The sequence below is a fragment of the Anas platyrhynchos genome, chromosome 1, assembly GCF_047663525.1.
Source record: "Anas platyrhynchos isolate ZD024472 breed Pekin duck chromosome 1, IASCAAS_PekinDuck_T2T, whole genome shotgun sequence".
In the NCBI taxonomy this organism is placed as follows: Eukaryota; Metazoa; Chordata; class Aves; order Anseriformes; family Anatidae; genus Anas; species Anas platyrhynchos.
This window is the reverse complement of record NC_092587.1, coordinates 102,039,510-102,057,853: the sequence shown is the minus strand read 5'-3', so window position 1 is coordinate 102,057,853 and position 18,344 is coordinate 102,039,510. Positions and strand designations below refer to the sequence as shown.

The following is an 18,344-nucleotide window of genomic DNA, read 5'->3' as shown; positions in this document are numbered from 1 at the left end:
GATCATGCTTAGGTATGATCTGTGGGAAGGACTCCTGACAACATGTTTTTAGCCTCATGATAGAAACATTATGGTCTGGAGGCTACCTATAATTTAGCGCAGACTCGTGCATAGATCCTGTTGAATGCAAATGTAACACCTGAAGAAGTTAGAGGTTTTCTGCTTTCCGCTCTGCCTGAGGTTGCTATTGATTCCATATTAATATCCTGAGCAGTGAACTTCTCTGGCTGAGCAGCAAGCACTGAACAAATTCAGTGACCTTTATTAAGTGGGTGGTCAGAACTGTAGAGACACCTTAGTGCACCGTATGCCTACAGGAATGGAAGTTTCTAATTCACGACTAAAAGATCTTTATCTCCCTTCCCATATGATTGAATGAACAAATGCACATACTGTTTACCACCTTAGTGCTTTCCAACACCTGTAGGGATTGTATTACAGATCTGGTAGGTAAAGCAAGGTAAGAGAAAACCAAGGAGCATGCTACAGTCCAGTGCTTTAGGAATAGGACAGGCTGAGTTCAGATCCTAGAGTATGTGTAGCAATACGTATGCACTTATAGATGCCTCAAAAGATATGGGTCTAAATGGGCAGCAGCAGAGCACCTAGCCTTTCATCCCTGTGCTTTCAGAAGACTGATGTCTGCTGAGGCCCTGGAAAGAGGCTTGTCTCTCAAGAAAAGCCAAAACTTGTGCTCAGGAATACGAGACAGAAAGAATATTCCTCCTTCAGTGCTCACCCTCTGCCTTCTAAATCAAGAGTGATGCATGTTTATTAAGTGCTTTACAGTTCTTGTTTTAAGAGTACATTATGCTAGTGCTATTTGACTTGTGATCTTCAGAATCCATGAGAAGTACAAAACGTATTTCAAAAAGATCAGATCTGCATACATTTCTATGCTGTTAGCATATCTGCATCTGTGCTGTCAGCAGGTGTAATCGGAAGCTGAGTCTTGATTGCTCTTCGTGCCTAATTAAATAGTTTGTAATTATAATGGTGAAAATATGGTTTTCTAAAACACTTAAATTCTGTTTACCTAAAAGCTTAGTAGTTCCTAAACCATTGCTCTCCACAACCACCAGAGCAATAGTGGAATGAAGAGAAAAAATAACTTTTTTTTTTTTTTTTTTAATTTTACCACCTTCTTCAGCCTGTTCCAAAAGTCAGCTAGTCTTTTGCTAAGAACAAGTGGGGATGCTGATTATCTTTTTTAAATATGCCAAACAGTATAGTTACAATTCCACTGAATTCCAATGTTGAACCAAGACTGAAGGATTTGCATATCAAACATAGAAAACTTAATTTATCACGTCATGCTGAGCGTAGTTACTGAAGTTTTTTTTTTGTCTCATTTTCCACCACTGCTTCTTCCCCACTTTCCTTCTGCACATTACCACCTTTTTTCTCCCTTTGAGCTCACACCAAACATTGACTGTTCTACATTAACACTCCTAAACAAGTTAAACTATACCTCTCCTTTTGAAATTGTTCAGTTCTGAATGTTGTTAATGCTATCTACTTGAACACAAAGCCAGTCCTGACTCTTTTGGTGTTTTAACTCCAGTTTCTCCTTATCTTCTTTTCATTTCCTCTTCCTGAGCTCCTGGAATACCTGTTCCTTCTTACTGCTTTCTGCAGCCCACTAACTTTTCAACTCTTCAACTCTTGCTTCTTTCTTTTCTTTACATAAGCCAAAATCCGGATCTGCCAAGTCTGTGATGTTTCAGCAAACCTCGTTTTCACAGCAAGTCTTTCCACCCACTCCTTTCTTAAGCGCATTGCCGCTAAGAGAACTTGAGGGAACTCCTGAACTTGTCTCTCTGCTGTCATCTAGAGCTTCTTCTCCTTTCTCAATCATTGTTGAAAGTCTAGATAGTCAGAATGAAACAAATAGTCTGTATACCATGATTCATCCTGTGCAACACGTGATAGCTCCAGCAGAATAATAAGCTTTGTGTAGTGTAGAGTGTATGAGAGTGCTGGTACCTGTCCAGATGAAAGGTAGAATACATCTAAACCAGCATCATAAACACTGGACTATTGTTCCTTAGCATTTCTTGTCATCTGAGTTTACACTAATGTGTATAATGTTTTTGTCGTTGTTGTTGTTTGCTTGTTTGTTTTTTTAGCAACTGGGTATATTAATTCTGTCTAATTAGTATATCTGCTGTTATGTCCTATGGCATAAAACAAATCTCCATTAATTTGTCTTTTTCCTTCAATATTCCTCATCTCCCCTTGCAAAATATCCTAAATTTACACAATGTTTTTTTCTTACATTGTAGCTCCTCCACAGTTTGTGGTGAGACCACGAGATCAGATTGTAGCCCAGGGTCGGACAGTGACTTTTCCTTGTGAAACGAAAGGAAATCCCCAACCAGCTGTTTTTTGGCAAAAAGAAGGAAGCCAGGTAAGTTATAAGCACCTTATAAGTGTTTCAAGCCTTTCTAAATAGTCATACATCTTAATTTTCAAAGAAAGACATTTTAATTCTTCTAGTCTTTTGCAAGAATTTGTTTTTTAAAAAGTCATTATCCTCTATCAACATCATGTTGCTGTTTTTTGCTTTTTTTTTTTAATATTAACGTTGTAAAGAACTCAAAGTCCATTTAAGTTGATGAAACTTATGCTAGCTGCTGTATAAAGGTGTAAAAAGCAACAGTATATACCTTAAATGCATCATTCTAAAACACCCAACAAACAGGTGGGTGAGACAAACCGTACATAAAAAAGCTATGGCTCAATTTTTAACTAATCAGAGTCAGTAATTGCAATTCATAACCTGTCTAGACATGATCAAGTGGATATGTATCTAGCAAGCTTATTTGCATTGGCATATTCTCACGGTGCATACAGATATAGGTTTTGAACACTCAGCGGCTTTCTTCAGTAGAATTATCTCAGGAAGTTTCTGAATCTGTTTTGGAAATATTTCCCTGAATCCTTACTGTCATTTTGTGAAAGCAAAATTTCCGATGTAGACAATAACGTTGCCATCAGCTAATACTGACTCAGTGTTTGAATGCCTTGCCATAACTTCTTTTTTTTTTTTTTGTGCTGCTTTTGCGACATTGGTACCATGTTACAACAGAAGTCAAGCATCCTTGCTTTCAGCTGCAGTTCCTATGAGCATGTTAACTTTGGACATTGTAAACCTAATGCCAAATTCTCCTTTGTTCCTGAAGAAAGATTAAAAGGGATAAATGGATGTCCAAGGACAGTGTCTTCTACAGCTTTGTGATGAAACTTGTCTGGCCTGCATCTGTCTATGTAGCTACACTGTGTGTCCTTGTCCCTTGGCTAAATTATTTTTTTTTTTAGAGCACTGTGCTACTTTTTCCCCATACAGTGATATACGAATTAACTCAAGTATCCACAATGTGCTGTGCAATGCAGATGTGCCTGTAATCTAATCTGGAGGCACTGTGTAACAGCTCAAAGTGTGAGAAAAGAACTGAACCACAGATCTCCCACTCTGCCCCACCCGCTGCTGTTTCATCATTTTACCAGGTCAGATAGCTGATTATAACAACAAGACCAAGGCTGACAGCATTTGGTGGGAGGTTGCAATTTACATAGTATAACACTATTACTTTATAATAGTGTTATTGTTGCACTTATATGAGTGTAAGCTTAGTCTTCAATGTACTTCCTTCAGCATATTAATTAGAGAACTTCAGATCCAGTCACCACGCATCATGTGGTATTAAGCTTCTGGAAGAGCACAGTATTTTGTGTCTCAATAAGGTGAACATTGTTCTAAAGGAAAAGTAAAATAGCATCTTGAAATTAAAGTAGGAAGTACTGATGTGCTTGCAAACATTTCAAAAACCTGCCTTGTAGAGCATTTTAATAACATGGTAATGTTTATGTAAAGTGAGCTTATAGTGTCACACTCGAATCTAATAAAGTGGACATCCATCATGCTGTAATAAAGAGAAGAGCTTCTAATTAAAGCAGGACATCATTTGCAGGATTAAAGTCATTTAGCGTAATTGAAAAGTGTTAATACTCTATTTTATCCTCTTCCATTGGTATCACTTCAAGGGTAAAAACATTTTAAGGTGAAAATGCATCTTGTGTCTTTAATTGAATGTTATTACCTACTGATTGTACCATGTTGAAGCTGTTTAATTACAAACCTGGAAAATTAATTACCATATTGAGAACCAGATCCCTGAGGGTTAGAACGTTCTTTTTTGGCAAATAAATGCAACATAAAAATTGATACCTACATGGTTTATTATCGAATCTTGAAACATAGCTCAATGTGATTCATTATACCCTTATGTTAATCTTAATTGAGCATCAGTGAAGTAACACAGGTTAGTGTTACCATCTCAACACAGAACTTGCTACAATTTGCAATGAGATGCCCTAGAATAGGTGAGCTTCCACATACTGCATTTCTTCATTAAAATATAGAGGACTGTGTTTTGGCCAAATTAAGCACTATCCATTGAACTTGCTTTAATTTGCACTTTTGCATGACTTGCTACAAGTTGTTACCTGGATTTACAGTCTTACTTCTGCTTTTACTCAAGGAACCGTTTGCAGCACCACTGCTAGTGTTTAAAGTAATGTTATGTAGTCATGTTAGCCCACTCCAATAATTGTAGGGCATTTTTCATTCTGACTCTATTTCTCAACCTTGTTTTTTTCTGAGCACTACCAGCTGGAAAGGAGGGGACCTGTTTCCTCCTGTGTAATTTCTTGTGCCAACTTATGCATGAATGTCTGGTCCTTAGTACTTGGTAGCCTTTAACCAGGAGTCTAACATCCACCCGCCAATGAAATACTCCAAGGCAGGACATCTGTAATCGTTGAAGTCTCTGAATTAAATTCATCCTTGAGATAAATCCAGAAAAAAGTAATATTACACTGGAGGTGACTTTTGCCCCACTGTTTGCAACCCGACATGCAACCATTGTGCCCAGATGAGTAAACCAGCAGCTTATTAAAACCAGTGAAAATGTAAAAGCATTAAAATAGTGGACTGTATTGTAATGTAGGACAAATTATAGTCCATCATTACCTGGTCCTTGAAAGAAGGAGTCATGATCAGCTCTTATTGAAGTGTAAAATATTGTCTGGAAAAAATATTTAATGCCCTACTCTATGCTTTTAGGTTTATTTTTAGCCCATATAGATTAGCTTCAAATTTAGTAGTGAGTCATTAATAGAAAACACAGCAGAGGTATACAGAGCCACAGTAAAGGCTGAAAGCTTATCAGGGTATGGTAACAGGGTTTGGGGATATTCCTGAGACACAAATGTGTATCTTTTATACAGGCTTGTTGAGTTGATATTAGAGACAGACCTGATGTGCCTGGAAAATGTTTGCTAGACATTGGAACAGGCTGCCCAGGGAAGTGGTGGAGTCACCATCCCTGGAAGTCTTTAAAAGATGTTTAGATGTAGAGCTTAGGGATATGGTTTAGTGGGGACTGTTAGCTGTGAGGTTGGACTCAATGATCTTGAGGTCTCTTCCAACCTAGAAATTCTGTGATTCTGTGAATTTATCCATTCATTACTACTGTTTAATTTATCTCCTCTGTTCCCCTCTCTGTCTCATTGGGCCATCCTGCTAAACTTTCCGTTCATATTGCCTCTCTTTCTTTTCCTGTTCTTTATTCACATCTAGAGTTGTCTTAGACAGTATAACTTTTTCCTTGAAAACACAGCCCTCACCACTAAAACCTTTTAAGTCATTTTATCTGTATTATTGATTCATTCAGTCCTTCATCATATTCAATGACTGCTACATTAATTTTAGTTATTCTTACTGACATCTCTCTTTTCTCCAGTCCAGCCCAAAGGCAAAAAGCAAATCTCCCTGTGCTAACTGATGTCTTATCCGTTATAAAATTATTTTTTTCTTTCTTATGATTTCCACGTTAGATTTATACCCTTCCTATTTACCCTCAAGGCTCCATGTAGCTTTTCTGCTTTGGTATATTTCAGTTATAATTTCCTTTTACTTCTCCTGTAAGCTCTTGTGCTATGCCAGCTTCTCCTACTTTATGACCTGTTTGTATCTTCCTCCTACCTTTACTTCTGTGCTGTACTCTTACTTTCTCCTTCACCCAGATCATATTCACTGCCAAAAAATAGCCCTATGTTCCCCCAGATCTCTAGAATTCAATTCTTCTATTTTTCTAATATTTACTGTAGTTGTATTCCCGTCTTTGACAGCTAACCAAGTATATTATTAAAATTTTTAATTCAGAATGAAGTTAAATGTTTAACAAATACAGATCAGTCAAAAGTGGTTGTTGGAAAATTTCTTGGTGCCTAAATCCCTAGCCAGAACACACCTTTGAATGCTATGAAAGGGCTGTTTCTAATTTAAACTGCAAGTTGCCCAAGGCAGGAAAAAAATGTCTCTGTATGTTCATAAATTCATAACCACACTTACTTTTTATAGAGAGAAATTTTAAGGAAAAATTATCATATCTTTAGCTGAGAGAAAGGTGGCTCTATTATGATTCTATATCTAGAACTGATGCGAGATAAATTGTCTTTGCAGAATCTGCTCTTCCCAAACCAGCCTCTCCAACCCAACAGCAGGTATTCAGTATCACCAACTGGAGACCTCACTATTACCAACATTCAGCGGTCTGATGCGGGCTACTACATTTGTCAAGCACTGACGGTTGCTGGAAGCATTTTAGCAAAGGCTCAGCTGGAGGTGACTGATGGTGAGCTATAGAAATTCCTTTTTTTTTTTCTGTAAGACTGTATTTTAATGTAATATAAATAAAGGCATGTGAGATCACATAATTCATACAAATAAATAGATAAGTTTCTAAAAAAAAAACCACACACAAAACAACAGCAACAACAAAAAAAAAAACCAACACTGTGAAAAGGGGTCTCTGCACAATTCTCTGCAGTGTCAAAAGGGCACTGAAGTCCAGTTTGCCTTTTACATGCTCTTAATAGTACTTAATAGCCCAAACAAAGGACAAAACAGCTTAGAATACAGTTGGTGAGAAACAAAACTGATCGGTTCACTAGAGCTAAGGTAGGACTGCAAAAAATGTTGTGAGGAGTGAATAGTTATGTGATTAAAGCAATGGACTGGGGTGCAGAAAAAGAAGTCTCGATTCCCATCTCAGTCCCAGCCTTCAGTATTACATTAGGCAACTTGTTTGGGAGTGTATCCATAGCTCAATTTAAATCAACATAGTTGCCTTCAATTGCTGTAGTACTGGTAGTTTAGAACAGCTACAGCATGTAGCCTTTTAGTCCATGTGTGAAAAAGACACCAAGACATTTCCCTACTTCAGAGCTGTGTTCTCAGTATGTTTAGGTGTGAAGAGATCTGTATAAATACATAGGCAAAGAAGAGTTGGCAGGAAATAAAAAGCACTACATGATCTGACTTGATGCTTTCCTTTTTCAGAATTTTGGGCTTGAATGTTATCATGCCTTGAAGTTTACTGTACCCCCTATACAAATAGCAGTCCTTTTCTTCTATCAGGAATCCCACCAATACCCCTCTTCATCCTATTGTGAGTAGAATGCAGTTTGCATTCTTTAATGTTAGTAAAGACAACAAGAGAATTCCTCTTACACTAGGAGATTGTGGCATTCCCCTGCATCATTATTCCTTATCTTAACTGACTCATTAAATATCTCCTGACAGACTTTGATGAATTTTTGCCATTAAAACTGTTGTTATATGCAGAGGTCTACTTTTACGGTCCCCTCAGAGACCTGCCTGCACCATGAAAGTTTGAAAAGATGTCTAATTCTGAATAATCTGGCTTTTCACAAGAGCATATTCATCACAAGTGACAGGCAGAGAGGTTCAGGCACGTTACAGAGGTTTGAGCATTAATTTGATGCCTTTTCTTTGTTTTCCAAAAGCTGTCTATATTTTTATGACAAGGGGAGATAATTTCTGCCTTATCCTTGCATCTTTACAAGCATATTGCTTTTTGGTAAAGCAGTTTCTGGAGACTAAAGGCTAACCTTCACTCTGCAATCTCTTTAAGTCTTTTCTGTCATGGTCTATGACAAAATGATGCATTTTCATTCAGTTCAAATTTAAATGTAGATTAAAAGGTCGTTTACAATTAATGGAAAGGCAGTATTTTTTAATATCTGTTCGTAGCACTGCCAGATTCAGTGCCACAACTGTGATTGGAATAAATAGAACACACAAACATTGGCTAAGAGGGCATTGAGCTGTTAATGGTTGCACCTGCTGATGCTGTACAGATTTACTGCAACAGGGGCTGAGAGGATAAAATCATGTTCAAGGATATCAGTGATGAGAAATTCTTCCTCTTGACAGACAAGTCCCATGGTCCATCTTTATCTATTTCTTAGGGGGAGGAACAATCCTGATTGACTGCACTGGAATTTTCACTAGTTTATTTAACAAGTCAACAGAAAGCTCATAAAGGTGTCCCTGCTAAAATGCAAACTCAACGACAATCAGTCTTGATTAAAGGTGGTGTGCATTCCACATTGCTGAGGAAAACCATGAGCTGGTGGCTCTGCTGCTGAAGGAATGCAAGGCCTGTGTTCTTCAAACACATTCCAGAACCTACTGTCAGCATGATCATTATGAAATAATAGAAGGTTGCTTTATAGAAATGCCATTTCATCCTCAAGTCAAAGGGCAGGTGAGGTCAGGAGAAAAGTGCCAAAACAATGCTGTGGAACTGAAATTGTATAAATAAATGTCCCATTAGATCACAGACATGTTTTAATTGCTTCCAGTTAGGAAGTTAACCATCAGTGTCTAACTAATCTGTTTTAGTTAATGCTGAGCAGAAGTTATGGAAGCTAATGATTTTTATCAGTAGGGAAATCTAATTTCATGGTTTTAAAAATATGATAAAAGATAAACGCTGTGCATTCTAGCTATATACTTAAGCATTAGTGTCCCAGTTTTTGGCTGGTGATTTCAGTTTTACTTCACAGCCCTGAATTTTTCTGTTTGGTTAATGATTTAATAATAGTGGCGAACCATCTTTTTCATTTTCAACACATTTTTGTTTGATCCAGGGTAATTTAGATCCAATTGAAGTTCCAATACAGAATGAAAACATATGTCATGTGCAGAAAAACAAGTGCTTAATTATACCATATATAGCAGTGTTTCAGTTGTTACAGTTTTGCACTTACACGTCTTTACTGGAAATATTTTTAACTCAAGTGTTCACATGAGAAGAGATTACTAGCTGTGATGAAATGTGCTGAGTTGAGTGATAATTTTGCTGATTATGGACGGTGCTAAGAGCCCTCGGTGTATTTGAAATTCAAATCTTGTGTTTTCTTGAAAGGCTATCATATAATCCACTGTCGAATGCACATCTGGAAAAGCAAAATCATTTACAAAATTGAGACAATCTTAGCAGTCTTTTCAAACTCCAGAAGTGAATATACAGCTCAGAGTCTTAAAGTGACAGATCATGCAAATAAAACAAATGCTTCCATCTAACCATGTCTGTACACAAGATAAGAGTAATTTACATTTTTAAATTTACTCCATAGATTTATCCATCCTACACAGAATATTTTGGATAAGTTCTCAATTTCCCCTAATATAGTCAGTATTCATATTTATTCCTAAAAAGAATTGACCACTGCATGCTCACCTGTAGGATCTGCCTACAGTTTACCCTGCAGTTCCTGTTTGGGATGAATATTGCACTGAGGAGCAAGCTTAACATCTCACAATAGATTTCTATGATAACATGAAAAGTAAATGTTTTAGGATACTTAATTAAAAGGATCATGTCTATGGGCATTTAAATAAAGCAAGAGGCTGAATCTATAAGGAGAATTCAGGACAGATGTAGAAAAAGAAAAAAAGAGGGGAATTGGCAGCATATCTCATCAGCTCCCTCTCCAATGATTTGGAATAGACACTTAAGTCATTTTTCCTGACCTCCTATGCAAGTTCTTAACTATAGGTGTGTTGAATATTCTGGAGTATGTCTCTCAAATCCCCCTGGAAGAAAGCAGGAGTGAGTGATTTAATAACAGTCACAGTTCAGCTATCTGCAAATCTTGCCACCTTCATTCTTATCCCAGATCTAAATATATATAAAATATTTTATAGCAAGCGTTACAGTTCGAAACAGGAGAGATTCAGAACAACTATGAAGCTCTTCTGCAAAAATGACAGAGGAAGGAATGACCTCTGCTTTTCCACCTTCCAGGAGAGCACACTACCCTATCATACTAGTGTTCATCATAAGAATTTTGTGAGTTGTGTCTAATTTTCCTTGTTAATTTGCCAGGAAAGTTTCTCAAAATGTTGATTTTGGAAGTGCCAAAGTAAAGTTAAGACTTGATTTTGTCATTCTATTTTTTTTAATTTTCTGTCGTAATTTGACAAAATTCCACCCAAATTTAAACATGATTTTAGTTCATCCAAATTGCATCAGTATTTTCATAATTTAGTCATATGAAATATTCTGTGGAATATATGTAGAAATTTAATGCTAGGAGAGAACAAAAAAAAAAAAAAAAAAAAAAAAGAAGTGGCATAAAAGAAACTAACAAACACCTCTATCTTTCTGTGGGCATTTTTATGTTATTGCATTATTCCTCAGAATGCTTATGCTATATTTTTAAACCTCTGAGTTTTGTATCCTTACTATAGATGAGACCTATGTAGTAGGAATACAAGCACATATACACACATTTGAGAGAAGATTTACAAGTCAGAGTTGTGAAGACAATATAGTCGTTCACAGATCAGTGGAAACCCTAAGTGTTCATTTAACCTTTAGCCTTAGTGTCATGGAAACCTGTAGTGGTCTTTCACCCATAACAGCCTTGAAAATGAAGATTCCTTCTGGCCAGGAGACTTTCAATTACATTATTGATCAAAGCTATTTAAAGGATTATGAGCTCCTCATTTGGGCTGTAAAAAGAATCTAATTACATGCCAAAGAACAATATCTGTAATGCAGTAGGTTTTGAAAATACCTACATTGCTATACATATGACAGGTAATTAGCTGCAGGAAATAACTACAATGGAATAGTTAGCAAAATAGTTCCAACCCCCCTCCATTTTTTTTTTGGTAGCTTGAAAACTGGGAGTTGCCGTTCTACATTGAATCTAAATGAAAACGCACACAACTGAATTTTCATTTAAATATACTACTAGCATAGCTGCAAAATGAGTCTCAGCATAAGCTGAGATCAATTTTTGTTTCACCAGATGGCTGAACTATGTAGTCATAAGGAACCTTAATGAGATCAAAAATCTTACATCAAGGTGAAAATATGATTTTTTTGTTTGTTTTTGTTTTGTTTTGTCTTTTTGTTTGTTTCTAATATAGTATTTCTTGTCCTATCTTCCTATCTCTGAATTTAGCAGGTGATATCTTAGAATTTCTAAAATAGATTTCAAGTTATTTCATTAATAAAAAAAAATCTGTATTGGTGTTCTATTTTCAGTTTCAGTTTCAATAAATGTGGTAAACTCACCCTCCAAGGTGTTACTAGTACTAATGATTCTATCCTTTGTATATTTTGTTAACAAAATTAAGGTAGTTAGCTTTTTTTTTTTTTTTTTCAACAATTTCAGAAAGAAAAAAAATATATATTTTTATTTTTTAAATTTAAGTATAAAATGAACCACCAACATATCACTAATATTTTCTGTTTATTAAATAGCATAAAGAACATGCTTTGGAACTGTGGAAGGTTCCAGAGGCTTGCATCTTAAAGAGCTCAAATACAACAGAAAGTTATTGCTTCAGAATAGGTTATTTTCATCTCATTGTCAGAGTCAGGTATTGTGTATGAAATATAATGACTCAGATTCTCAGCTGGAATAAAAGATTAGAACTCAGTCAACATCAGTGGAAGCACTCTAATTTTTACACTGTCTAAGAAGCTAATCCTGTCTATTACAATATTTAATGTCATATGTAGAATTGTTAGGTTGTTCAAAGATTAAAAACAACAGCAGTGTTGCAGGCAAATACATAAAAATGAATTCTTGATTCTGTTACACTGATTTTATGAAGGAGTTATAGCCTTTTTTAATTCAAATATTCCACGTTCATTTTATATAAACACATTATTTAGGAACAAAGAGTTATATTTTGCTGCCTAACAGATGGCTCTGAGAATAGGTTCAAAAGCAGAATTATTTATGAAAAATTGTTCTTTCAAGAAAAATGAGCATGAGCATTATACCTCATCTTCAAGATATCCCACTGGTCATGGAATGAGGCTTACATGCAGCCATGCACTCGCTCACTGGTTACAGAATCCTTTATGAAGCATTTCAAGCATGCAAATGTTAAGTTACTGGGGAAAAAAATAGCAAAGTTCATTGCTTTATAATGTATGAGATGATTTGATAACTAAGTTGTTAAATAGCTTGTTTGAACTTTTCTCCACAAGGCAGTTTTTAGATTGCACTGAGTATTTTCTAATCTTGTTTGATATTTTTGCTGAGGAATGCTCACAAGTTGAACAAAAATGGGGAATACGGTTTGTGCCCATGCTAGAATGGCTATGGTGCTTCACTTTGAACTTTAACAGATTTTCTCTTTTATGCCTTAAACCAGGTAAACAATTAAGCAGATTTTGATGTGACATTTAAACACATGCTTTTTTAAAACATTTAAGCGCTGAAGTGCTAACATTAAGTCCTAAATTGGAAGAAATAAGAAATATAACTCTGTTCCTTTTTGAATCAAGGTCTTAATTTACATCTCCTCTCCATCAAATGAGTGTGATTATCTTTGCTTACAGAAGTTTATATATATAGGTGTTCTCTCACAGTGGCAAAATAAGTCTTACAAAGATGCTTTTGAAATATACCAGTCAATCATAAGGTGTATCTGTATCTGCAAAACTAACATTTGTAGCCATTTTGAGGCTAACATAACCCAATCTGTTAAAATTGGTAGTGTCAAGCAATGGACTGACTGCAGTGCACTATTGTCAAAGCCATGAATGCTAATACGTGCGTTGCTGTTTAGTCTTGACAGATAGACCTCCACCCATCATCCTCCAGGGGCCTGTCAATCAGACGCTGGCAGTGGATGGGACAGCTCTGCTGAAGTGCAAGGCTACTGGCGACCCACTTCCCGTTATCAGCTGGTTAAAAGAAGGCTTTACCTTCCTGGGCAGAGACCCTCGAACGTCCATACAGGATCAGGGGACACTTCAGATTAAAACTCTGCGGGTGAGTGACGATAACAAAGCAACTACTGCAAATATGGTAGTGTGAGCCTCAAGCAGCTCTGCTATCTTGCTGTCTGCTGTCTTCAAAATGAGCGCTGTTGTCTCATCTACTGTGAAACTATCATCAGGTCCAAATCCTATTTCATTCTTTGACATTATGGTAGTGAAGGGAAAAAAGAGGGACCAAACTAACATCTGATACCACTATTAAAAATCACTTAAAAATATAAGTGATGTTAAAAATCTTATGTAAGTTGCAATAAAACATGAGTTGCAGGTGGATAGACATGTAAGAGTCCTGTTTATCTTTTCAGTCAGTTTTAAGATGAAGCCATTGGTCTGTTGACTGTGTTAAAACTTAGAGCAGTTCATTTTCAACACCTGGTCATTATTTTCTAAGGAGTTTTTGTACTAGCAAGGGATTCTGGATTTCATCAGGGGTTTGGCCATGCTTTTTTTCCATCAGTGAGTCTTGGCAGTCTTGAGCTGGGCTGATTTATTCCAATGTTACGCTTGCTGCAGATGTTTCGTAAAGCTGCGGATAAGAGCAGACAACTTATACTGTAACATACATGCAGTTATATTCAGAGGGATTTCTGTTCAAAATGAAATGCCTATCATAATATTTGCATTCTGACACATAAGATATAATATGGTATCTTAAAGGTACAACCTTGTTGGTAAGTGCTCTATAACTAATCTTTGCCTTTTTTTTTTTTTTTTACCTTTAGATAAAAATGCATATTTGTTTTTGTGTGTTTGAACAAATATGTATAGAAAAATACTAAAGTGTAAATGTAATTATTTGTTAAGAACTTACAGACAATTTCAGCAGTCCTTTAATTTAATCAGCAGTAATTTCTGCAAAAAGCTTTTTCATCCAAAAAAAATAAAAATGTCAAGAAACATAGCTATTGGGGGCAAGATATAAACAGCAGTTTTGTTTTATGGTACCATCTCATCAGTGATTGTAGATGGATTGCTAATTTCCTTGGAACAAAATGGAATTTATTAAAAAATTTATGCTACCTTTCCTTGAGTAAACAATTTATCCTTCCTCCCTGGGCTGAAGGCAGGTTTAGGCCATGAAGGTTAATGCATTTTTCCTGTACGACTGGATTAAGGAGTGCACTTGAATACTCAAGATTCCCCAGTAGTATTAGAAAGCAGCAATTAAAGGTGGAAGCTTAGTGATTTCAAACAAAATTTGAGGCATCGATGATGGGCTACTGTGGAACATCCATGAGGCAGAAGCTCCTGGGATACTTGTCTGCATGCAGCTATGCAAACATCAAAATAGGTTCTGAATTGTGCCAGCGCATTCATCTTGCTGGTAGATGCACAAGGTCTGTAAATGAAACAAAAAAAAATGCTTACAAGGGGAGTGGAAAATAATATTAGTAGAGAGTGTGGTTTTGAAAGACATTAAGCTTTTATTGATCCTTAAGTGGCTAATTCACTAGTAACTGGTTTTCCTTAAAGGCTCAGAAGGACATTTCTTACAAACTCCTTAATTGCAGTAATGTTTACTGCTCAAGTCAGGCTTACCAGCAAAAACCAAACATCACCTTTAAAAAAAAAAAAAAAAGATTTTCTCTTGTAGGTTGAAATTTTAATGTATTAATTGTGTTTAACTTCACTCTCAGAGTCATTTCCCAGCAGGAACTGACAACACTTCCTAAGCAAAATAATAATAAATAAATAAATAAATAAAAATCCCATGAAATATGCCCAAGTATACTTATATATGTATGCAAAACAAATGAATATCACCTCCATGTCCTAGTCCTCAGCCTTCTTCTCCCCTTACAATTAATAATCATTATTGCAATCATAAAAGATATCAAGACATGGGTAAAGGATGAGCCACTACCATTTAAGCCTTTGAGACCATCCTCTTCTGCTGTGTAATTAATCTCTCTTTCTGTGTGTAAATCACGAGTCTGCAGCAACCACAATGACCCATGGGCCACAGACATAAATATGAACATAGAGCTTTTTCTGATGAGCTAGTCTTCCAGGTTGCCCTGGAAGACAACTGAAAACACACAATATGTCACTCACTCAGTAGTACCCTTTTAGACAGGTCAACAGTGGAGGAAATCTTCCTTCTGCTTTGTAGAAGTGTACCATGCCAGATGTAGCCATCTGCATAAGAAAACTGTTTATTATACAGAATAGCAATGATTTTCCATTGATCTTCCCTGTTGTTGTTTTTTTTTTTCTCCCTCATAACATAAAAAGTATAAATAATTGAATTATCAATACACTATGTCTGTGTCTAATCCATCCACAGTCTGGAAGTTAGATAATTTACCATAACTTGCAGAGGCAGCATATCTCCGGCTTGCTTTATATGTCAAGTTTGCCTTCTGCAAGTTACTCTGTTGTGTATACCACATACTTCATTGGGTTTGCCATACGCCATCTGTCACAGTGGTACACAAATGAAGTTAAGAACCACAGCACTGAGAAATATTCTCCATCATCACATAATGAAAAATTATAGATTTAATAAAAGCTTGGAAGGAGCAAGATAAAATACAATACTTCAGAATGCTGTAAGACTCTCTCCTTTGGAAAAGCTCTCTTTTCAAGAGTCTTTCTCATTTTGTTAGCAATGCCTCTATATTTGGGGTCCATGAGCCATTGTCAGAGGGGTTAAATTATTCCTTGTTTTTCATGGTAAAATACAAGTTATGCTCATTTAGATAATTAAATTGGCATTACACAGTTGCTTCCTGCCCCTAAGAATGGTACACTGCAAACCCAGTCTGTCAGAAGAAATCACCAACAGAATTCTAACATGAAAAAGTTAAAGATCAATTAAATTACATATCAACAAGTAATCTGAAGAGCATCACTCTTATTTACCTTAACATTCTTTTTGAAGGGTTGTGTATAAGCACATTTGTCATAGTTCCAATCTGCATTTAGCAGACCACCCATTACAATTCCTTAAAGTCCAATAAAGCTTCTTGGATGCCGTCCTACTTCTGTCAAGTCATCTGGTGGTGAATATAATTCTTCTCCATTATCACTAGAGTCAGCATTCTCCCTCTTCTGCTGTTATCTTGAGATTACCATGCTTTTATACATAGTGGTAGGACAGCTCTTCTGTATATTCTGTGCTTTGTAAAGTTATGGTCTTCCATCCATGTCTGTTGTTTTCTCTAATTCCTGTCACAGAAATCTTTATTTTAAATCTTGGTAAGGAATAGCAAAATACTTGGCAAATTTTTCAACAGAACAACAATGAGAACAATATTGACAATATAATTTAAAAGCTGTTCCCAAATTAAATTTGGAATATATGAACTGACAAAGGAATCACAATAATTTTGTACAAATCCAGAGTCTTTTGCTACCAAATTTTAGTTCTCTAAAATTAAGCCACCATTAAATAATTATTTGAAAATGTCCTCTAGCCTGTTGTAAAATATAGGCTAAGTCATTCTTACCAGGAAACACTTAGAAAAATAAAATTTGAGTAAACTCTGTCATCTGATTCCGAAAAACTAAAACTGCCCTTAAATGTTCTTTATGTCTAGCTGTCTGATACTGGAACTTACACTTGCGTTGCTACAAGTTCAAGTGGGGAGACATCATGGAGTGCTGTGCTGGAGGTGACAGGTAAGACATGTCCAGAGGCCATTTTTCAGATGTCACAAAATGAAAGCATAGACTATGTCAGAGCAATCTGAGTCAAATACTCAGTTACAGAAATTCTGGGTTTGAGATAGAGAAGGTTTTAAGTAGGAAGGCTGGCTTTCTTCACATGCCTTAGATTTCATTGTGATTATCTCTGAACACCCATTGACATTGCAATAATTTGTCTCCAGTGACACTTACAGTTCTTCCAAACAGGTGCATTAGTAAACTCTGGATTCACCCTGTGATTGGCTTGAGCGAGAAAACTAATGCCTACCCAGAGTGCACCCTGTGAGCACCAGAATTGATCTGGACATAGGAACATTCACAGTCTTTCTTGTAGCTGACGTTTTGGTATTTTATGTAAATTTTAGCAAATTTTTTTTTTTTAATTATTTTTTTATTCTATATATATATATATAGAATAAAAAAATAAAAAAATACATATATATATATATATACATATATATATATATGTGTGTATATATATATATAAACTTCTGAGTTTTGTGGCTTTTCTGTCCTTTTAGTGAGTACCAGAAGTATGACAGTTCTTCATCCTTAAATACATGTGTATCTGATAATGCAATTATTGACTTAGTTCTTTGCAAATTAAGAATATTGTTTATGCTGATTTTGTAGGTATTTGGCATGTTTTTTCCTTCTAACCTTCTACTTTGGTCAGATTTATACAGTAGAGGATAAAAAGTAAATGTTTTGCATTTGCCCCTTACAGAGTCAGGTGGAGCAACAGTCAGTAAAAATTACGACATAAACGACCTCCCTGGGCCACCATCCAAACCTCAAGTCACTGATGTTACTAAGAACAGTGTCACCCTGTCCTGGCAACCAGGGACCCCTGGAAGCCTACCAGCTAGTGCATATATCATTGAGGCTTTTAGGTATGTGAATTATTCTACTTTTAGTCTCTTTCCTTTATAATTTTGCTTAAACCCTAGTACCAGCTGTTCTGCTGGTACTGTGGTGTTCTTTTGGACTCTACATGTATTATTAAAAGTTTATTAAAAGACTTAACTCCTATGGAAGGCATTGATTCTTATTCTTTAAGGCATTTTAGTTTGTTTGTTTGTTTGTTTTAAGTTATCACATTTTTTTAAAGTGATTAAGTAGAGAACCATCTATCTTCTTCCTCAGGTCAACAGACATATAATGAGACAATGTCCACTCTTTATTTTTTTACTGTTCCCTTAATTCCCTTTCAAGTGAGAGTCCACCATGGGAATGCTGCAGTTGAAACCATTTGGGCCAGTAGCATTGCCTCAACTCTCAGAGTGCAAATAAATTGAAAATAAGTGGACAGTCTTTAAATCGCTCTGTGTACTTGAATTCCTGTTCTTGTTAAAGCAGCACATATTAAATAGTTAAAGCACTTTAAATTTCTATGCTTAACTGTTTTAGATGGAACAAAACTATTAACTGAAAAGACTGGTGTTGATAATATATGATTTCATCCTGCAGCCTAAGGTTGAAGAGGATCCAGCTGCTCTGTTC

At 36.0% G+C, this 18,344-nt stretch overlaps 1 protein-coding gene across 14 annotated transcripts in view; it reads left to right on the top strand.

Annotated features, from left to right (window-relative positions):
• The window catches only part of ROBO2 (roundabout guidance receptor 2), a 467,458-nt gene that overhangs the window by 355,262 nt on the left and 93,852 nt on the right, over positions 1-18,344 (top strand). For all 14 annotated transcript variants that reach the window (XM_072025826.1, XM_072025824.1, XM_072025792.1 and 11 more), the window contains 5 exons: positions 2,286-2,410; positions 6,530-6,701; positions 12,977-13,182; positions 16,733-16,814; positions 17,569-17,734. In XM_072025826.1, the coding sequence (XP_071881927.1) occupies positions 2,286-2,410; positions 6,530-6,701; positions 12,977-13,182; positions 16,733-16,814; positions 17,569-17,734 (751 nt within the window). The remainder of the gene's footprint in view (positions 1-2,285; positions 2,411-6,529; positions 6,702-12,976; positions 13,183-16,732; positions 16,815-17,568; positions 17,735-18,344) is intronic.